Source organism: Diprion similis, chromosome 2, assembly GCF_021155765.1.
Source record: "Diprion similis isolate iyDipSimi1 chromosome 2, iyDipSimi1.1, whole genome shotgun sequence".
Classification (NCBI taxonomy): Eukaryota; Metazoa; Arthropoda; class Insecta; order Hymenoptera; family Diprionidae; genus Diprion; species Diprion similis.
The window spans coordinates 18,244,946-18,267,710 of record NC_060106.1 but is presented as its reverse complement, the minus strand read 5'-3'; the positions used below and the strand labels follow the sequence as shown (position 1 = coordinate 18,267,710).

Genomic DNA, 22,765 nt, shown 5'->3' with positions numbered 1-22,765 from the left:
GGGGGCTTACGTCCATTTTTGATTATTCCTTTCGTCAAAGAAGTCAATTTCAGGCTTAGGCACGCGACTTAATCGCTTGAAATTTGTACGAACAAATGTTTGATCGGGTGAAAACTGTTCAAATGTCGATTTTGAAAAATTTTTTACTTCGCATTCACTCTGTATATACTGCGAATTATAATTTACGAACATAAATGGCACTGTGAAAGCTCGACAATCGTTACTCGAACTTGTAAGATATTGTATAATATTGTAGGTATGATTATATACATTTTTTGTTATAGTTTGGTAAGCGCGCAATTTCTCACCGGGATACTTCCGCTTGTGCTCCGCATCGACTTCCCGCGCCAGGGCGAAATACTTCTCCTTGATTCCCTTGGCCATGTTCTTCCACAAGACGCCCAACCTATAAATTCAAACATCCGTTGATTGCCATCGTTGTTATTATTGCCTTCACGCTCGGGTCCGTGGAAAAAACTTTTTTCATTTCCTTGTCACTCGTACCAATATATATACTTCACTACCTCCATACCCTGCATCTGACTTTCGGTATACTTGAAATTTTCTCTTTTTAAAAATGGGTGAAAAATATTGAGCACATTGACTCGGAATAAAGTTTAACACCCCCCCCCCCCGCCCTAAAAAAAAAGAAAAAATTCCGATAATTAAAAAATTGTCAAGTGGGCTATGAAATCGAGTGACTTGTACGGCATTTTTTCCGGTTACTCAAGGAAACCGGAAGCGGAAGCCTAAGGAGATGCGTATAGCGCACCTCTGCTGCAGAGGGGCTTACGAAAAATCAATCTCTGCTTTGAACACATTTTTTCAGGCTTTATTCCTAAGCATAATCATCGGCGTGATTAGCCGAGAAACTGATTTCAGCAGCGAGCATTCAATGCCGATTTTTCACCCGGATGGTAAGACTCAGTGGGTACTTCGATTCCCTTTCTTTCAGCTCGCGATCGAGCGGATTTCAAAAGACCATTCGTTGACCAAAATTACACGCGATTATTTTTCAAGGGGCGAAAAATGCAGAGAATTTTTTGGCACAATTTTCATGCACTTCGAGGAAAGGTGATAAAAAATGCATTTTTCCCCTTGCATGACAGCTGAGTTCAACTCTGCACTTCGGCACTCTGAACGCGATCGTTTAGCTTCTATTTTTAACAAGTTTTAGGGTGGTTGATCGCACGTATCGCCGCGTTATCTTCAGTGTGGATTGATCTTTGCGGACGCGGCCGGAACGCGATAAGAAATTCTCGTTGCATAGAGGCGGAAGAGGGATAAAATTGTCCAGCATGCCTACGAAATTTATTCAGAAATCTGTGATTACAATATCGAACGATCACAGTTATTGCAAATCATCTTCAGCTTTTACCTTTCGACTCTATCGTGCAACGTTGAAAATCAGTGTCCTCGCTAATCCTGATGGTATACCAAATTAATGCTTGAGTTAATGGTAAATCTAGTTCCGGTGAATTAATTTAACTCTACTGATTAGATCGATTCACTCCATTGATACAGTCCGATCAATTGAATGTCGAGTAAACTAGTTGAATCGTTGTCACACGAGCGATCAAAGCTACCCGAAGGTATGCTTCGTGCGTCATTAACCAGCGTGTAAATGCCAACCGTACAATAATAGGTACCATCGAATACGACTCCTAAGATTCCGCGAGTCAGAGCCCGTCCGGAATATTCGCATCGGAGGTAAATCTGAAATGAGAAGTCTGAAAGGACTCGGCGAAGACATCGGGAGCAATTATATTCCCGCTCGAGGGGATTAATTGCTCATCTCTTCAAGTCACCCAACAATAGAGCTACATAGATATCTACAGACTCCACGGCCATTGTTACACTCGTACAAAGTAGAGCCACGGACACCTCAAGATTGCAGCTGCGGTTATTACAATGTGCAATTTGTTCCAGTATCGACGTCGCGACGTCTTTAGAAAAAAAGATATAATCTTTCGTTTGAAGAATTCTTTGTCTTATTGAAAGTCGAGGATCTATTCACTCGCAGATCATTGGGTGACAAGCGATATTTGCAAATTTTTAATGATTTCACTCAGTTTTATGCGATTTCAGCCGATTTCAAATAATTTCAGTTTCGAAGGTATTCACTGATTTTGAGCAACCTTCACCGTGATTTTAAGCGATTTCAGGCGATTTAAACAGATTTCCAATTGAATTCTAAACGATTTTCCTTTGGTTTTTAACGATTTTAAGTGATTTTTAACCGATTTTCTAGGAATCGCTTCACATAAATAGTAACTTGCGATTTCAAGAAGCGAAGGAATGATTTCAGGCGATTTAAAGAGACCTCGAATCGAATTCTAAACGATTTCAAGTGATTTTTACCGATTTCTTAGGAATCCCTTCACATAAATAGTAACTTGCGATTTCAAGAAGCGAAGGAACGATTTCAGGCGATTCAAAGACACCTCGAATCGAATTCTAAACGATTTTAAGTGATTTTTACCGATTTCCTAGAAATCGCTTCACATAAATAGTGACTTGCGATTTCAAGCGATTCAAAGAGATTTCGAATCGAAATCTAAATGATTTTCTTGAGTTCTGAACAATTATAAGAGATTTGAAAAAGAAAATTGCGTCTCATTGAAAAATGTAAAACTTTTTTAATAATAGTTTTGAAAACACGTTCCTGGATGATGGAGATCTAAAAAAAAAAAAATGTTCAAACAAAATGTCCACCCGTCAATTCGCGCAATCTTTGCAAAACAAGGGCGAATAAAATAACTCGGACTGAATACCGCGCAACATTGTATCGCACGAATGCGCTGAAGCGGCAACAACAGTCAGCCTCGCCAACAATGCGGTATACTGTACATACTTCGTACTAACCTGACACTGATGTCCTTGTTGGACTCCCTGGGGTTTTGTATGGCCAATTTTTTCCGCCACTCGTTAGCGAAGAGCATGAAGGCGTTGGCGGGTCTCGGTATCTTCTGTTTTCCAGCGGAACTTCCGACGCCTCCGTATTTCGCGCCGATTCCTCCTCCGCGTTGCAGGTGGACCTGGAGGATGTTTCCGATGGCGGTTGACTCTCGTCGTCGGGGCGGCTTCGATTCTAGGCAAATCGGTTTCCTGCTCGAAGGACCATCGGGTCCGCCATCTTCCTCGAGGATACTCACGAGCTGATCCGTCGTCGTCGGTCTCGTCGGACTGCATTCTTGCAGCGGGTGTAACAGCGACGAGGAGGATTTTCCCCGCTGTTGCAGGCCATTTTCCGGGGGTGAATTTTCTTTCCCCGCAGCTGCGAAGTCGGATAATTATATTGGTTGACGAAGGAGAGTGTGAATCGAAGAGGTTTTATCGCGCTCGACGTGCCTTGCGGATTTGATTAAATTTTCAATCTTTTTTTTTCGCCAATTTTTACAGATCACGCAACCACTTTTCCTCGGGTGAAAAATGGCAGAGCGATAAAATCGGGGTTAACGGAAAGCCTTCTTCTTACCTCTTCCCATGATGCTGGTGATAAGACCGTATCTTTCCATGACGCCGGGGTGAAATTTGACCGTCAGAAATGCGCGGGGCGAGAATAAGCGTCGGTTTTGGTTCTGGCGTATTGTTACTAAGCGTTTAACAATTGTGTTTTAAAGCAACGTGATGGACATTATTAATTATATAATGGGAATACGTTGTGTATATGTATATTGCAGCTATAATATACGATTACACTATTTCGTTGTTGGAGAGCGTGCAGTTGTTGAAAAAATCTGAACGTTTTTTTATACCCTGTCAGATTTTCGTCGTCAAGCGGCTCAAGCTACCGTCAAAGATGGCTGTGATAAACAATCTTTTTCCCCCTGTCGATACAGCTTCGCAATTTCACCGTTTTCTTCTAACGCCTCCGAGAAAAACAATCCAAGATCGCAACAAGGACCAATGACGTTCGTCCTTGTTCAAGTCCTGAGGTCCAGGTCCAAGTTCAGTGACCTGAGCTTTTTCGTTTCGCCACGTGACACAAGGGATAAAAATCGCGGAAATATACATTAATAAAAATATACGTTTTTAAATTATTCGCAATGGCTTGTCGCGGCAAATGCGAATGTGATCAAATGGGAATAGACTACTACGGCGTTTTGTCGTTGAAGAAAAATTCCACCGATTTAGAGATAAAAAAGGCGTAAGATAGCTTTTCGATTAATTTACGGGATTGAAATTGAAATAAAAATTTTTCCATTCAACCAAGATAGTAGTGTTTTTGAAAATTAAAAGAAGCTCGTCCAAGAACGCTGCTAAACCTCTTCTCGGAAATTATAAAATACCTTCCAAGCTGCCGAAGATATTTTAAGCTATGAGAATAGTATATAGTAAATTTTTTCTCTTTTCACACGTACTACATACATACCCGTACAAAAATGCATGAGAAAAAAAATATCTCGTTCATCCGGATGTTCAAAGAAATCGCTTATAGCACCTTGATACCACCTCAAAATTATTGATCAAGGTTTCGGAGATTGGCAATTCATTATAATCCCGAAAGACAAAGAGACGAGGGCGTTCAAGCGGTCTTCAGCCTGATCGCCGAGGCTTACGATGTACTTTCAGATCCGTTCAAAAGAGCAATCTACGATCAGTACGGCGAGGAGGGATTGAAGAGGGGGGTTCCCGGCCCCCAAGACTACATCCAGCCTTACGTTTTCCACGGAGATCCCCTCAGGACCTACAGGTTAAAATTTCCCGCATTCTACATCATGCCGATACAAACCTCCCCCTCCCCCCTTCCCCTTTCGCGTGGGTACACCGTATTGATTTTTTTTTCGCGCCCAGGGATTTTTTCGGCACTTCCAGTCCGTACGCCGACCTCCTTGACGTTCTCGCCAATCCTTTACCGCTCTACGAGTTGCCCGAAGGAAGAGGAATCAAGCGCAAGGAGGAGCCGCTCATTAAACCCCTTTTACTTACTTTGAATGAGGTTTTTCCCCCCCTATTAATTATCTATTTCATTTGCCGGTAGTTGATTGGTAGCTTCATTTGTATATACAACGACAAAGCTGAAGAAGGATGCACGTAGAATGTCTTTCACGTTCTTCGTTACACTTCGACGACTCTTCAAGAGTCTAAGAAAAATTATTTGAACTTAGGTACTAAGTCTTCGTTAGACTCTAGCAAAAAAAAAAATAAAAAAGTACAAAGCGGTAGCAGATTTTCGACCAAGTGCACCGTCTTTTTTGAGAACCCTGATTCAAATGCAAGAAGCGAACATCTGTAAGAGCCTACGAATCGAACGGATCGGTAGTTCGACTGTATGTACGTATTTCAGATATTCTTCGGAGGAGTGAAGAAAATGAAGATCCAGAGATTAGTCCTATCGGGGGACAGTAAGTCGACGACGGTCCCGAGGGAGAAAATTCTGACCATCCCGATAAAACCGGGGCTTCCCTCGGGGACGGAGATCCTGTTTCCTGAAGAGGGTGACCAAGGTCCTACGAAAATACCCGGTAGATTGGCGATATCGATTCGTTACGTATCTCACCGGGTGGCCGAGGGTCGGTTGAAGGGGGTTAATCAGCGATTCAGCAACGTTTCGCAGTCGGTTCGTTTCCCGTTTAAACCGCAGAACAATGCAGTTCGATTCTGCCTTCCCCTCCCTTCGTTCACCCCGAATTTCCATCGTTCGATGAAGCCTAAACGCGGGTGAAATTGCCCGACTTTTTTTTACTTCTTTCCCAGCCGACATCATCTTCATAACCGAGGACCGACCGCACGACACCTTCGTCAGAGATGGTTCCAATCTCGTCATGGTCGTTGATGTCTTTCTCCGCGAAGCCCTAACTGGCTTCCTCGTCACGGTCAACACAATCGACGAGAGGATTCTGCGGGTGCCCATCACTTCCGTCGTCTCGTAAGCGGGCCACACCTTTATTTCTTCGACACGAAGCACCTCGGTATTGGTGCATAAACATATATTCCTCCTCTGGCGAGTGCAATATTCCTTGCGTAGAATTCTTTCCTGCACCCTCAGCCCTGCGTCTAATGGTTCGTCAAATTACTGCTTTTAGAGTGCTTCGGGGGGCGGGGCGGTGGGCTCTAATTAATTATCTCATCGGCAAGAACTAATTACGCTCGTCCTCAAGGTTCTCACAGCTTTCCAGGTGAACTGAGGCATTTCCTTTTGTATAAAACTCCGAGATTGTTTTGCTTATAGAAAAATCTATCATGAAATAGTATGTACATCGATTCGATCGCGCCGAAGGTCTCACGGAGCACGTTTCTCTATTTTTTCCCAACACGTGAACAGTTCTAATAATAAATAATATATGAGGGTAAAAATCAAGCCCACATCTTATCTCTGAAATATTTTTCGTTGAAATGAAATTACACTACGAGGAAAAAGGGTGTCTCAGTGGATGTGGAAAGCCGAATAATCTTTGACTGTTAAGACGTTTTAATTCATACAAGGCCAGATTACGAAAAAGTTGTGATCGGTGAGGGATTGCCGTTGGTGGAAAACCCGAAGGAAAGGGGCGACCTGATAATACGATTCAACATCGAGTTTCCCGCCTACATGCCGAATTCTAGTAAGAATTACGTCAAGAAGGCATTTAGAGTGTCGTCAGCTGGCGGTGAGAAGGGTGATACGGAGTACATTCAGCGACTTATTTTGGCCGATAAACTCCGGAGAAACGTCGATTCGGACATTCCCTTACGCAGAGAGTCGGATGACGATGAGAAACGACAACTCAGAGCTATCTGCAACCCGTGATCACCGATGCTATTTAAAATATCCGAATCACTCGCATATTGCCGCTCAGTTTGCGCGTTGCGCTCGAAATTGCAGAGTCAGGTGCTCGTGTTGTAAATCTCGATAATTTGTATTTTGTAACATGTTTACGATTGGAGAAAAATTCAAATAAATCAGCATTTTTGCGAGTATAATATTTATTTTTATGTCATAGGCAAATACCGGAGATTGTAGGTTTCATATTTTCGAATGGTAGACGAGCTTCGTATTTGAAGTTTTATTTCAATTGTCCTTCGTTCCTAAATTAATTTTGACTGTTCGAATTTATTCTTGTTTCAAAACTTTTGGATCGATAAAAATGCGTCGTTTTGAAGTTTGAGATCTTCGCAAGACTTCAACTCAGTTCCCGGAACGTCGTTTAATTTATGGATTATAAAACTTTAGCCTAACCGTAATAAAATGTCTATTCTGGCCTTGAACAATTACATAACGATATTTTAAGTAATACTCATGTTTTTAACATCAATTCTACCAATCGATCCGATATTTCGAAGGTATAATTAACCGAATTCGAATGAAACTCATGAGTTGAAAGATTCGATATGCAAAACTGCCGCCATCTGGCATTGATTAACCAAATCGATGAGGGTTAGTTTTCAAATATGCCGCCAGATGTCGTTACGAGTCCAACGTCACAACAAGATAACGTCACAAGTTATCTGAAGATGGTTACTCACGCAGCAAATTATCTAACACACAATCACATGACTGTTCAGCACGTGACTTTATTTACAGTTGGCTCAAGATCTCGCGAATATGTATGGTGCAGTTTTTCATGTGACGACGACGATAAGACGTGAATTAGAATTTTTCGAACAATGTGGGAACTCTAGTCGTAGTTTAGTCTATAATGCCTTTGTTCAAGAATTTGTTCTCAGCTAGAAACGAGTCTAATAAATACGCTGATAATTTTGTACCAGCGAATAAAAGTAACGGGGCCAGCGATAGGTGAGAATCACGTCATTCATTCATTCATTCCTGCCTGTCAATGCTTTCATACTTGAATATCGACCATCGCATGTCACCTCACGTTTGCTGCGCTCAATTATCGCTATGTCAATTTATTTATTTATGAACAGTGGATATTACACTGAATCGCGTTTTCGCCAATTGTCATGCACGAACTTTTCTCGCGCTCCTAACCTTCATCAAACAACGGACGATATTGTCTTGGAATGTTTCGTTAATTCATCTGCTGCTTAACATTAAGTCTGAGGTATTTGAGATTGACTTTATTCACACTGATAATATTTATTGTTTACGTTGTTGCAGGAAATCTGTATACTTTCAAAAGGACCAAATTAGAGTATTATTATTTCGAGACTGTGAGCGCAGGGGCGAGCAGAAACTTTTATTCGATTCGATATCCGTCGAGAAAATTCCTGCTAAGTTTCGATGTGGAGTTTCAAAGAATTTCGTTACAGAAAAAGACGATATCTACGTAGAGATTGACGATGAGTTCGTTTACGAGGTAAATATATTTCCTGGTAATAAAGTTTCATTTATTGTTGAACCTGTGATAACTAATTACAAAATAGTTGCAAGATTCAACCAAGTTAAACGAATCCTTGTTTATGATATCGATAGTTATAAATATAGTCCACGATTGATGAATATCGTTTAGATCTCTGTTTTACTGGACATTCGATCGTTAAAATAAATTTCCTCAGAGAATAACATATTTCGTAATGTGTTTTTTTAGTACAAGAAGGTGGAGTGTGACGATGTGGGATCCCTGAAAGAAATGGTATTTGGTTCTGTTGCCATGACTTACAGAGGACCTTCTTTCAAGGTGAAGATTTGAAACTTTTTTTTTCTGACAAGCTAGAAATTGGCTTTGTCAATTCATCTTAAGCGGTTAACGTTCGTGCTAGCATAAATGAACCAAGAAACGAAGTTCATGAATTGGAACATAAACAGAACTGTAGAATGAAAATTCTTTACTCATATGATATGAGTCATATCATTCAATAGTTCTAAAATGTCAATAGTAGTCAAAAAAGTATTCGCAAGTTTTCAGTTACACAGTTTTCAATAAGCACAGCTGAGCCTATATGTGCACAGCATTTTCAATAGAATTGTACAGACTGTTTGGAATATTAGCTTCTTATTTATGTACACATATGGCATCGTACTTGAATTGTTTACTTAACCGAAAAAGTGGGCTTTGTTTTCTGGTCTACCATATTCGTATCATTTATTACAGATTCATGCTATGAATTCCCCTCGACGAATCATGTGTGCCAAGATTTTTCCTGCACCGGAGCACACCTCCTGCAAACAGAAGTAAGTTAACAAACTCCATAAGGGTGTATGTATTCAAGGTCTAAACCTTTCCAATTTTCTCAACGAATTTAAGCCTAAACCAGTAATTCTCTTCCAGTGAAAGGCACTCTGGTGAGACTTTGGGCAATTCCATGAGTATTGATGCTAATTGTAGCAATGGTAGTTCAAGTATGTTAAGTGTTGGTGAGTTATTGAATTCTGGTATTCAAATAGAAACCCTCCCTTGAATATGCCTTGAAATAGGGCCAAACTGTGCACTGACCTGAATGGCTGTCATCTATCTAAAAATCGTGTTTCAGTATCTCAGTCGAACCTATTGAATTCATATGGAAATCAGCTTAGTCCAGAGTTGAGAAAAAATTCCACCAGTTCCAGCACTGGCAGTAGTTGGGATATCGATATTTCAGCTGCACCACCAGCTGGTGGTAGTAAGTTTGAACACTTAAATTCATCTAAATCATATTCTACCATCTGTTAATTGTTGACTTTTTATTACAATTCTTTTTCTATCTCATAATCGAAACATAAACTGTGGCGTTACTTAACTTTTAAGAAAGCCAAGACTGTCTAGAGATTCTTCTTGTTTAATGTTTACCTAAATTATTCAGGCTCGCAGTCGTTGGAAAGTAGCGGCTCATCAGGTGTTGGCAGTTTATCTAGTCTTCGACGAAGGTGGCTTCGAGCTATTTCAACATCACTGAGCCGATCAGAATCTGAAGACTTGTTTGGGCTACAATACTGTCCATTTGATAGCTCACATGATAATTCTGATAGTCGGAATCGCCGGCACAGAACTAGAATCGGCTTAGCAGTTTTAGTTGAACTGACGCAAGGTCATGAACGGTTAGTATTTTTTATGGGATATTTCTTTGCTATTAATTACTCCTATTGCGAGGGAGAGAAAAGGTAACGAATACGCGATTTTTTCTTTCATCGCTAGTTTATTCTAAGACTTTATTCTGATTTTAGTTGCAATAAAGCTGTATTGACTAATTGTTAACAGGAGCATGGAGGCTCGTCTGTTAGAACATGGTGCTCTGCTCGAGGGGATGTTAGACCGGTTACGACGGTCATGCCGTAGAGGTGGTCAAAATAAGGGCAAAGGGCTAGTGGCGCGGATGCATCGAGCATCGACACACTGCACATTATGGCTGCTGCGACTGTTTATGAATACGACAACTTTGCCTACTCCGTTACTGTGGCATAAGGTTCTGCTGACTCCAAACACAGCTGGAGAATTGAAAGTTCATACTTTGCAGCGCAGTCTTCAATTAATGTGCCGATTATTCGATGATGTCGATACTAAGTCGACAAATTTGTGAGTATTGGAATCCATATTATTGTGAGTTTTGTCAGTGTTGGTTTCAGATATTTTTCACGTATACGAACTACCAGCAATTTATGTTTTTCAGTTTCCTCAGCACCCTAGTCACTGCTGTGCTGACGCACCACTTAGGTTGGGTACATACCGTGTTATCCTCTGGCGATCGTAAACTGGTAAATTATAATTATATTTGACGAATACATGTGCCTTTCAAGCCTCATACTTGCACAGTTCAGGTTTCGTACTAAACAATTTATATCTTTCACCTCTTCCACTAACTGGCTAAGTGAGAGTCCTGAATTTAGCGCTTGTTATGCCACATAGATTTGAGCTCATTGCTATCTATCTCACCATCTATCCACATTATTGTTGTTGTAAATATTATTATGGGTTACAGGTAGAAACGTTGGCCAAGCGTTATCCGTGCAATCCACTCTGGGCCCAACTCTGCGATTTGTATGGGGCTCTGGGTACACCCCTAAGAGTTGCCCATACGGTGATCGTTGGTGAGACAGATAAGACAGACTTAATAAATACAGTGTTGTCATTTTTGTCCTACTTCATACGCAGTGGGAATATTGAGCGGAGACGAGAGCGGAGATGTTCACCTCAGCGAGAGTTACAAGAGGCGGTTGATTTGTTAAAAAAACTAGAAGCTAAGGGTACTCTTTCATACAAAGTTAAGCCTGGCTCTACGACCAAGAATACAAGTGCCAGTACAGAGCCAGTGCTTTCATCTTGTCAAATGAACGCGGCTTCTTCTCTTCAGTGGAAAACTTCTAAACGGCGAATCGATTTCCCAGCTGATAATTGTGCTAGCCCGATTGTCTCCCGCACTTTGTGCCTGAATCAAAACTTAGAGGGAAAAGCATTACAGTTAAAGAGAAGTGAAACAATGCTACAAAATCTCGATGCCCTCACCACGGACTCGGTAAAAACAGATAATAACTCTTACGTCAAGTACAAGTCATTTGACGACGATGAATGTCAAAAATTGAGTGCGTTTCCCCACTCTATGGAGAAGGATCAAAATTCAAATTCTGTGAAAATAGTTGTAAGTGAAACTCCACCTCTGGAACGAGATAAGCGACGAGAATATTTGCAGCGCAGTACACAGCTTTTAGAGTTAGAGAGTAAAATGAGTGACAGAGATTTAGAGGCTGCATATGTTGATACCAAGCTGGAGTCATTGAAAAGATATGGAGGGAACGACTTTGACGCAAGTAAATTGTCTTCAGATGATACCGATGATGTTGACTCCTCTCTGACGAGTATTAATCAGGGAAATTTTGGGAAGGAAGAAAACGTTCGTTTCGTACTTGGCGGCGAGGAAAAAGCTCTTGAGTCTAAGCTTGGTTCACAACAAAAATGCTACTGCCAATGCGCATTCTCCAGAGTGCCGAGTACCTCTGCGCAGCTCCCTGAAGATGTCCTGAGAAAAATTATTCAAAGAAACTTCCCTGAGTCGTCAAAAAGTATAAAAAACACCGGCAGCACTTCTACCAAAGAAAGGACTATGGGGCATTGCCTGAATTGTTTTGGTGCAAGCTTCGCACCCTCGCATACCTACGAAGGCAACAGTTTACTGCTCGAAACACCCACCAACGCTACCGAGGTACTTCGCACGTGTAACACTGCAAGTTCCATTGATAATCGTGGAGCTAAAATCAATCGGCGCAACAGTTTGGAGTATTTAATGGAGGAAAACGGAGTTGTCGAACTTCCTATGCCGAGGTGAGTATGCGGTGAAAATCTTTGACCTTTGCTTGGCATATACTATCTAGTTTTCTCATCACGTTCTCTATTAAACGACAGATCAAAAAGATTTCTACTTAAAAGTGACGAGGACCCTGATCAACAAGCAGGACTGGCTAGTTCTTTAAAGTTCGGGGAAGTTCGTAGTATAAGCGTTGTCAAGGACACCGACCCCTGCAACACCGGTGGGTATACCTGGGGTCTCGTAGTTCAGGGACTGTCGAAAAGAAAAAGAAAGAAACGAAAGAAGAAAATCGTCGATGACGAACTCGATGGAGAGAGTGAAGACGAGTGGCTGGGCTGCGTTAGGGACGAAGTCGAGGCCGCTTTCCATTCACCTGTAGTCGATCAGCCTATTTCCGAGGCGCTCTGCATCATTGCCGATGTCGACAGCTGGCAAGTGGGCGTCCTGTCGAACAACACGTCTCCCCTGAAAGCTCCGCTTCCCGTTGGAATGTCTCGACTTGTTGCTAACATGCTTGAGGCGTTTGCCTACGTTTGGCGGAAATATCACTCGCCCATTCACGTGAGCTTTTTCTTTTTTTATTATTAAACCTCAAACGCTAAAAATCGGCGGTTTTCCATACTGTCTCATTCAAAAAACCACAATTTCATAAGACGTGGAGACTGCTCGATTGATCAAGCGGAATGTTTTTATTCTCAGTGTGTCCGAGTTCTGGAGGGGAAGCTGCGGGAGATGTGGTTGCGGAGTGAAGCTCTGGCACAGATGCTGATCGGCGCAGAGTTGGAAGACGTCAGCGTCGACTCCCTAACGGATGCTCTTGATCTCGACGCAGCTGATATACCTGTACTTTTAGCTGTAGCCGCGACTCATTCGCCAATAATTGCACGAAGATTTGGGCTTAGCTTAGCCTAGTTATATGATAAGGCATCGTCGTTCCTGGCGCCATGTTGCGCCCTTATATTATGCATCTCTATGCTATCATCACCCTTCCATTTTTGCATAATAATTCTGTACATTTTAGAAATAATTCAAGAACCAAATACTCGCAAGCAGATTATGAAAAAAATAATAAGAAATAAAAAATGTAATAACTAGTACTACCATAAGCGCACCATATAAGTGATACGAAAATAGTTATATATTAGGTTTTTTTTTCTTAATCGCAACGTAATGTATGATATACCTAGGTACACATATTACATATACACAAATACCTATATTGTTATACATACATACACATATTGTTATATTATTATTTAGTATAGAATAAAGAATTGTATTTTTTTTCTAGCTATTCGTCAACGTTATTTTAACCGCAAGTAATAAAAAAAATTTCAAGTTTTTTTTTTCGGGTCTACACAGTTTTATAGATAAATTATGTGTAACTGAATTGCCGTACTATTTCTCACTATGTCAGTTCTCTAGAATTAAACGAAATTATATTTTCACGGTGAAGATCGTATATTCTCGAAGGATATACAATATATTCAAATACGTTCTATTCAGTGATATTTGGAATAAATATTGATTGCGCCATATTGCTTTCATTTATTTTTGTTTTCGGCGAAGTTCAATTTTCTTGTCAGAACGTTTCCATGTCGTGAAATTCTAGGAATTGTCTGGGCCTTTTTCCTTTTTATTGCGTTTTAAAATTTCAGCATTTTACGTTCTACTGCTTAATTCTTACTGGAACCATGCTGATCTGTCCAGCTGAACCGTAAGCTACTTCAATATTGACTCGAGTTAGCCGACTGATTTAAAAATTCAAACTTCTGTGTTCAATCCTTCGTGGCAGTAGATAATTTTTTATAAAAACTACGGTTCAATCATTCTAATTTATTATCCTGCTCGTGATTTAATTCGATACAACTTTATTGTTCAATCCTCACAGGACTTCCGTCCAGCCACCACAATCCATCATAGAAGTGAAGAACAAAATTCGGGTTAGTACGTCCGATCCTAATTGTTCCGCTTATATCACACGTCGATACTCACAAACGGCCTCAGCGACAAACATAAATACGAAACTGGATTCAAAGATGTAGAATTAAATTTCCTGCTTATTTATAACAGCTTGGTCATGACGAATGTTGCACTTGCTGTTGCTGCTGTACACCGCAACCAAAGTGTCTCGTGAGTTCAAACTTCAAATAGAGTTTGCTACTTTTTCCCACCGTATTAAACCTTATTCGTCAATCGTTTTCAGAAATATGTTCAACCGGAGAAAACTAAGTCCTTCGCCCCCATGAGGGTGAGTTCGATTTGAACTACCTGATGATCACTTCGGGTAATAGTAGGAGTAGAGATTCGAATATTTTCACTGACAACTGCCGTTCTCTCTCATCCTAGTATTACTACAAGCCGGATGTCCCCATGGAGGATAACACGACGTATCGTCTTTCGTATTGGGAGGGTCCAAATTCCCCTGTCGAGCCATTTCACCCTCAGGATAACTTGACTGTTGGAGGGGGCGAATTGTCCGACGACACAACGCACCGGGTATTTACCCCTAATCAGGCACCTAAGGGTGCCGATTGATGGCCCGATGAATAATATTTAGTAATAAACCGCCGCAGTTGAGCTATCCGGGGAATTGGTGCGTCAAACCGGAAGTCCCGATAACGCCCTGCCAACGGCAATTGCTTGGCAGAGGTCCGATGCAGGATGTTACAACCCAGAAGCACGACTACACATGGAAGTTGATTCCGCGTACCGAATCGTTTAAACATAAGTCAAACATCTACTCCCCCTGCGCTACGATGTCCGGTACGGATCCTTCGAATTTTGACAATGATTTCCGATCCCGAAACTACTTTTTAGTCGTTTTATCATGGTCTAATAATCGTTTTCACTTATACTAGACGACACTACGTACCGAATGAGCTACTACAACTACAATTGCTTGACACCAATCAAGTCGTACGCCCCCATTAGAGAGTACTCAAAGTCTGACGTACCCATGGACGGATGCACAACCTATAGACTCAGTTATTGGCCCACAGTTGCACCACCCAAGGTGATCCTTGTTTTTTAAAAATTAATTAAACTTGAATTACAGGCATATTTTTGCTATGCGAGATGGTATAATTATCAATGTAAACGATACTCTGGTTCGTGGTTCTCTGCTCCTTTCTCTCTCGATGTTGAATTTTAGAGGAACAATGCGAAGTTCAATCGATCTCGATGGAACGTCCGTTCAAAATATTGATCATCAAAACTGTAAAGTAGAATTGTTCTGTTTATAAAAACTCTTGTAGAAGCTTAACACACACTCCTGAATAGTATTCTATGCATGAATGTTTCTGATATTAGTTTACCAATGCCAACTTATTGGATTAGTATGAGTTAGATGTTCAATTCCTGTAAAGCTCATCACGATATGCTTCTCTTTAATCCAGGAGGAATATCCTTGGGCTAAAAAAGGAGAGTATCATCCTCCGGTTAATCCAATGGACGGTTGCACGACCTACAAGTTGAGCTACTGGCCAAACTGTGACGCAAAGCCGAGGAAGCCGTTCTCGATGCCCGACACAGAGAATATCTTAAATGCGAAATGCTGTTTCGACGACAACACAACTTACAGGCTAAGCTATTTCGGATGTGAAGCCGATGCGAAAAGGGAGCCGATACGACAGTCGGAGAACATCACGCTGCCCAATTGTCCTCTTTCCCACGACACTACAAATCGGGTAATTATCTGCAATTTTGCGACCACTGGATCGCACAATATACTTGTTGCGAAAGAAAATCCATGCCAGCAAGATCTGGATTTTTCTCTGCGTTTGAACTTATCACCATTTTCACGTTACACGCAGTTAAGTTATCTTGGAAACTGGTGCGTGAAACCGGAAAAGCCGATAACTCCCTGCACGAGACAGCTGCTCGGAAGAGGACCGATGCAGGAAGTGACAACCCAGAAGCACGACTACACCTGGAAGTGTGCCCAGGGTGATGGAGACAAGTTCAGACCGGTTGACAACCTCGAGTTTTCCCCGTTGCCGTTGGAATGTGAGCTTTTTAGTAACTCCTTTGCATTTGGAGAGCAGTGGTCGAGGTGGAAAATGTTTCGAATGTGTCCAATCCATCGATTTCAGGTTGCACGACACACCGACTATCGTACATGCCGATAAACGAGAAGTCCCTTGTTCCTATTAAATCGTACGCGCCTGAGAGAAGGTATTGGCGGTCCGATGTTCCCATGGAGGGAGAAACCACGATGAAGCTGAGTTATCAGCCCGTCGAAGTCGCCGATAAGGTCGAGAAGCCTTGGGGTGCGAAGCCCGGTTATCATCCTCCAACGACCCCAATGACCGATTACACGACATACAATCTGAGGTGTGACATCGCGTCCTTTTTTCATACGCTTGGTTTCTTTTACGTTTTCTTCTTCAATTTACTTACCAACAGAATTGGATGGATTATTTATTTATCCATTTTTCTCGTGGTTCGTTTAACGTTATTCAAACGTGATGTAGAATGGTCAGATGGATTGGCATTTTACGAGCTGTGATCTTGGCAAGATTTATATTATACCTGCGCCTTGGTTTGAGTTATTATCATGAGATGCACCTACTTTCGTGTCACGATCTCTGAACGGTCTGCACGATGTTTTAAATGTGCTGCATACGTAAGACCTTGATCATCGATTCTCTGCAACGGATCGCAATATCTTTCACTTTCCATTATTCTCATTCAATGTATTTTCAAGAACAAGGTGAACGAAAAAAACGTCAATCAATCAGTTGAATATTATGAGAAGCATTCAAATCAAATCTACACTGCTTGTGACGCAATCGCGAATCGATGACGTGAAAATTGATTATGATTATAATAATCAATGAAACCGAGATTCCCTTTCGTTTTTCCCAGCTATATTCCTCCAGGCACTCTGGTTCCTCTGCCAGAAGACGCACCGCCATGTCCACCCTCGAATGCGTGTAAACGTGAGTAAAAATGTATTAACGTTCACTCAAGAAGTTGATGCACAGTTTTTGAAATTGAGAAAATAAGGGAATAGAACAAAGGGGTGGAAATAGAATTTGATTTCCACGACTAGACGCTGCACACCATGCAAGGACTTTCAAAAAATTTTTTAATTGTGTATAATCTTGTAATTTTCTACAAAGTGATTTTTGAATTTTAAAAGCTGCCCGCGTGTCGTTGAGTAGTAATTTTCGAATACATATTTCTCAATACTTTTCCGTTTGTTTCAGCCTGTGGGCAATGCTGCAACTAGGATCCGCGTGGTTCCAGGCTGAGAAGACGTTCACAATTTCATCTGACGCTGGCATGATTTTTATATATTTTTACTCCCGTTTTTATTGTCCTTTTGTATCGTTCTTTGTGATACCGTATTTCTGTTTTGTACACAGTCCCTCGTCTTTGATACATATATATGTCTACCTATATATACAGACATAGAACGCTTATTCACACGATAAAACGATCATGTGCATCGCTCTGCAGTCCCGTTTGTCCCATTATCCTCTTTATACGTGCGGTGAAAATTAATTATTCACCGTACCTAATTCTCCTTCGACCAGCCATAATTTACGAATTCTTCGGATATTTCACGAGGCCGTGTGAAAGTCCACCAGAGGGTGATGATGGCTTCTGTGATTCGCCTGCCTCGGTGCAGAAAGTGAATAATCTGCGAACACGGCGTATTTCCTGCAGCAGTCGGAGTCGATCTCGTTATAAAAAACCGAGCGTTCGAACATCACGCAGAGCCGAATGAATCGTCGTTCTTATTGAATAACATACTCTAAGCTTCTGATGCAACGCAAGGTTTGCTATTTAACGATAAAATTTGGGGCACCGTGACATTCCATGTGGCATGTCAATGCATAGTATACCCACATATATAGTTGTGCACATCCATATGCGTAAACTTTGAACTTTGTATGACATCAAATTGTTACAAAGGCCACGCTCGATCGCTGCATTTATGTTTATGTTTATATCTATACACGTACAGGTTTCACATGTGTATTGTTTTTACATAATACGAAATTAAGCAAACGAAGGAACATTTTTCGCCATTATGCAATTCAGGCAATTATCATTGCGTAATGAAATGAAATTGCAGAGCAATTCCGTGCCTGCGGTAATTCTCTTCGAGACAAAGCTCCATGGTCCAGCGCATGAGGAGCTTGGATCTTGAACCTTGGGCGGCCTTGTTTGCGCGTTTATGCGGCGTTTTACACCCTCTTGAGTAAGCCGAAAATCTTTTACGAAGACTGTATTGTTCCGTTAATGTATCACGAACTTTATACGGTTAATGAAATTCGTCGAAGAGAACGGCTTTCTATTGCAAAACAAATGACGCGATATATGTTGCAAATTGGGCGTAAATTAGGCGTCATGTAATGGATCCGCAAACTCGAGGCGTGGATCTCATTATAATCGGAAACCCCGGAAGTGTTCTGAAAGTTTGAAAAACGATCCACCAAACGGTGCTAAGCCTTCGCAGAAGATCGGCGATAGTGATTGCACGGAATAGCCGAGAGACGAAAAAAGTTCGATCAACCGCGACCTTTGAAATTCCTGTGCCAAACTGGTCGAAAGTGAGATGATACAGTTACGAGATCGAACGTCGTTTCTTCTCGCGTGCGATGGGCGAGGCGAAACGGAGGGCGACGGCAAGGAGTCCTTTCGTCTTTTTACGATCCTACGGCGACGAAACGCAACGCAATGCAATAAATTTGTAATACTTCGGCCTACCGGTGAAGGAGCCCGAATTTCGAACACTGGGGATTCTTCGTTATATAGGTGTGTGCATGGGTGCCCAGCGACGAGATGGTTCTTCCCGAGAAGGGGTAAAGTGAGAGCTGCTATATAAAGGAGATTCCTTACACTTCTGAGATCACAGTTTGGTGTAATCACAATAACCGCTCGCCTTTAATATACTCATTACATTTGTAATTTGCCGAACTCCGACTGAACCACGATGAAGCTTCTGGTGAGTAGCTTATACCCTGTTTCTTGATTATTTTTCACTCGAGTTAGTTCAACGTTCAACGATCGGTATAAGCCGAAAGATTTCTTGGATCACTGACAAACTGCAACGCTAACATTAATTCATAAATTCCACAAAGGAGAGACGATTCCTCGAAGTTAGAATATCGTTCACTGATATTCCATCGACTCTCGTTCTCTGCACTTGATTAAACTGATTATAGATCATTAATTAATTTCTTCCACAAATTTCAAGCAGAATGATATCATGAGCGTTGTCATTGTTCGCCTGTGCTCGAGTTTTCATTGAGCTCTTACGCCAAGGATCAAACTTTAAATCGCCACTATTTCCGTATTTACTTTTACTTCAGATAATACCGATTGACTAAAATTTGCTAAATTCATAGCACTAATCACTATTGATAAGATGAAACAACAAAAGCACAATTTTTAAGATAGCTCTCAGAGTAATATCATTTCCGGTATAGTTTCTGTTAGAGGTTTCCTAAATAATTATTCGCGATCCGCCCAAATTAGCCCAAGAAAGCCCAATTTGAAGATAATTCTGTCCAGGCTTGCAAGCGAGCGTAGAAATGACAGGACAAATCCTTAGAATATAAAAAGTAACACATCGCACATAAAAAAACCGCCTTCTGCTTAAAAAGGTTCATTTTTTTTATGAAGGAATTTGAAATACAAGTTGCAAAATTCTGCATATCAAGAATGTGTAAAAAGAAAAAAGAAATTCAAAATAGCAGAAGATCGATCTTGTTTTCACTTTGAATCGGTTTCGATTGGTCTTTATTGAGCAATAAGCCCCGCCTGGAATTCTCACAGCATCGGTCTCATCTCGTCGAGAACTTTCTTTCCAATAAGCGAGACCGTGTTACGAAAACTATTAGCGAAGTGGGTGGGTGGAAGAGATTTCTAGTCGAGCTAATATTAGCATTGCAGATGCGGTAATACTCTTAAAGCAAGAGATGCGATGCTATGCGATGCGATGGGTCAGGAGTTAAATGACCGTAGCTGACATTTAGACCACACTTTCACTCATCTGCCGTCTACGTTCTTCACTGGCTAACTAGAAGACGGGAAGGGATCATCATCGCGTGTACGTAACGTTGACGATTGCGTGATTCCTTTGCAGTCCTTCGTTTCCACCCGCTCCTTACATTCCGCGGTTTTTAGATTGGAAAGATGAAGGAGGGCACGAGAACTTTTCGCGGCTTTGTTCGCGGCACATCGACTCTCAGCGGCTCCTGCATGAGTTTCACTAATTAAAATCTGGAATTAATAATTACGGAAATAGAATTGGTGTACATAATGAACTTAAATAGATGCTGCTTTGAATTGCTCTTTTATTAATAAGGTACGCTACTCGCGTACATCGATATTAATAGAGGTGAATAGATTACATTACATAGATCTTTGCATTCATTGATCCACGTTCGTACAAAGTCGCACCCACGAATGACGTAGCCTGTATGCTAGTGAATACTAGATAGTGATTTAATTTTACGATCTACTGTACTATATATTTGTACGTATACTATAACAGCCGTAGTGACTGAAAGTGAATACGAGAAATAATATTGGATTACTAATTTTGCCGAGGTAAAAACCTAGCCGTAATAACCGGGTGGTTAATCGTTTTCTAATTTTGGATCTAGAGTTACAGAAGCGATGACGATATGCAAATTTCGCCGATTATACGGACATTGGTCACAGACTTAATTAAATCAAGCGAAGTAAAAAAAAACAGAATCAGGGAGAAAAGGAATCTGATATACTGATCGATCGATGGGTTTATAGATGGGAGCTGAACGAACTAACCGAATGAAAGTTTTTTACTTGTGTTACTTGAACATTATCAAAGTCCTGTCTTTCATATTGTGTTTTTTTATATTCATATTACAGGCTCTGGCAATGTTATTGGCTGTCGCGTCGGCGAGACCACAGCGTGAGGCTTATTCCGAGGACACTCGAAGCAGAGAACAGATCGTTGATGACAGGCGAATTACCTCGACGCAGATCCCCATCATCCAATGGAACAAGCAACAGGATGTCGACGGCACCTACAAGACCAAGTAATTCGATTTTTCGAAGTAGAGTTGGAAATGAGTATCTCTCGAGGAACCATTTATCATCATTATTATTATTATTTTTTTTATTACGATTGAATGAAAAGCATTGGAATTGATTAATCTGCTCGATATTTGTGCAATCAGCTACGAGACTGGAAACAACATCATCGCCGAGGAAAGCGGATACATCAAGACGCTCCAAGGAAACGACGGTGAGTCAGTTCCATCTCTGGTCCAGGAAGGTCAGTACTCGTACCAATCTCCCGACGGTACCGTGATTACCACCCGTTACATCGCGAATGAGAATGGATTCCAAGTTTTCGGTGATCACCTCCCCACCCCACCCCCAGTCAGCGAGGAGATCCAGAAGGGCCTGGAACTCATCTACGAAGGAATCCGTCAGCAGGAGGTAAAACTTGATGGAAAAACTAGTTATTTTATCCCCCGCATTTTAGATAACATAACTACTGAGAGTATAAAAAGCCTATCACATAATTTTTGGAAGAGGTATGCTAGATACATGCACTACATTTTTCTACAACTAATCTAAAAAAAGGAAACAATTTCTTGGAGCGAAATAGTTTGTTTTTTCTCTCAGTAGTGAGAAAGAATCACCGCGTTTGTTGATCAAATTTCAAAATGGGCTGATTCTCCGCATCGTCCATCGGTGGAAGGTCCCTCGGGTAACGATAACGAGGAATGATGAATATTGCGGGGCGTCAGACAAATTGATACGCGTTCCGCCTGACGGATGGCAATCTGGATGACTTGCGTCAGTAGTAGTTGCCGGTGATAATCAGCCACAAGCGTCTGACAATTTACAACTCGTTTCACTGCTCTGCGCGCCCCTAACGAGCGGCCGTTCAAGTTTTTGACCAGCATTGCTAGTAGTAGCGGTAAATTGGTAGTCGAACGCCGTCGCTCGTGTGCGACGGTCCTGTCGCTCCGAAAAATTAAATTTGCGATTAAGCACGAATTTTTAATCCAAGAGACTAACTTCTCGCGGAATATCGTTCGTTAATTTCCCCCTAAAAAGCCTTAAAGATTGAATGGATTACTAGGGAACATCGATCCTTCGTTTTCCCCGTATAATTTCTAGCATGGTTTTTTTCAGGAGGAAGACAAGCGTAAAGCCTCTTCATCACCGGGACAGCAGTCTTTGGTTCAACCCACTGAGAGAAGAGACGAGAAGGACAGAATCTACCAGCGGCAGTAATCCTCATCGCCTGTAATCCTTCCTATCCTTTGCACCTTCCTTAGCCTTCCTCTTGTCCCTTTTATCGTGCACTAAATCCCTAGAAGCATATAACATATTCGACGTTGTTGCACTATTTTTCGAGGATATAAGAATATTGATTTTCTTACAGTTATCCGAATAAATATACTTGTATGAATAGGAGTGATTCAATATGTTGTATGCATCCAAGTTATCCCTGATAATAAATAAAAAAAAACAAATAAAAATTTATAGTAATTAAATTGTCTTCGTTACGCGTTGTAAGCCTTACCTTATTTGTTTGGTTGTTTTTTCTTGTTGAAACAAAGTGCGGTGATGAGTGAAAAATATTGGCAAGAAAATAAAAACCAAACGGTTACGAAACAATTCGTTTTGCTCTTCTGAA

At 41.2% G+C, this 22,765-nt stretch overlaps 4 protein-coding genes across 4 annotated transcripts; all 4 read left to right on the top strand.

Annotated features, from left to right (window-relative positions):
• Window positions 1–4,082: 4,082 nt before the first annotated feature.
• On the top strand, window positions 4,083–7,572 carry LOC124416290 (dnaJ homolog subfamily B member 13-like). The gene is made up of 8 exons (XM_046897220.1): window positions 4,083–4,150; window positions 4,475–4,696; window positions 4,798–4,942; window positions 5,291–5,468; window positions 5,701–5,872; window positions 6,430–6,729; window positions 6,927–6,964; window positions 7,385–7,572. Exons 1-8 carry the CDS (start codon window positions 4,083–4,085, stop codon window positions 7,570–7,572), a joined length of 1,311 nt encoding a protein of 436 aa, XP_046753176.1.
• LOC124413846 (folliculin-interacting protein 1) lies at window positions 7,486–13,335 on the top strand. The gene is made up of 12 exons (XM_046894634.1): window positions 7,486–7,720; window positions 8,045–8,243; window positions 8,475–8,564; window positions 8,979–9,058; window positions 9,156–9,241; window positions 9,358–9,486; window positions 9,667–9,901; window positions 10,062–10,376; window positions 10,471–10,555; window positions 10,780–12,116; window positions 12,198–12,663; window positions 12,802–13,335. The coding sequence occupies exons 1-12, from the start codon at window positions 7,623–7,625 to the stop codon at window positions 13,012–13,014; spliced, it is 3,333 nt and encodes a 1,110-aa protein (XP_046750590.1). The 5' UTR covers window positions 7,486–7,622; the 3' UTR covers window positions 13,015–13,335.
• A 301-nt stretch (window positions 13,336–13,636) lies between these two features.
• On the top strand, window positions 13,637–17,433 carry LOC124416232. Its single transcript, XM_046897159.1, has 12 exons — window positions 13,637–13,819; window positions 13,994–14,045; window positions 14,176–14,235; window positions 14,309–14,353; window positions 14,452–14,601; window positions 14,679–14,868; window positions 14,964–15,118; window positions 15,471–15,791; window positions 15,918–16,110; window positions 16,197–16,437; window positions 16,972–17,045; window positions 17,316–17,433. Exons 1-12 carry the CDS (start codon window positions 13,797–13,799, stop codon window positions 17,336–17,338), a joined length of 1,527 nt encoding a protein of 508 aa, XP_046753115.1. The 5' UTR covers window positions 13,637–13,796; the 3' UTR covers window positions 17,339–17,433.
• Window positions 17,434–18,907: 1,474 nt separating this feature from the next.
• On the top strand, window positions 18,908–22,587 carry LOC124416230 (endocuticle structural glycoprotein SgAbd-2-like). Its single transcript, XM_046897157.1, has 4 exons — window positions 18,908–19,063; window positions 20,977–21,146; window positions 21,288–21,552; window positions 22,258–22,587. The coding sequence occupies exons 1-4, from the start codon at window positions 19,052–19,054 to the stop codon at window positions 22,357–22,359; spliced, it is 549 nt and encodes a 182-aa protein (XP_046753113.1). The 5' UTR covers window positions 18,908–19,051; the 3' UTR covers window positions 22,360–22,587.
• Window positions 22,588–22,765: the final 178 nt, after the last annotated feature.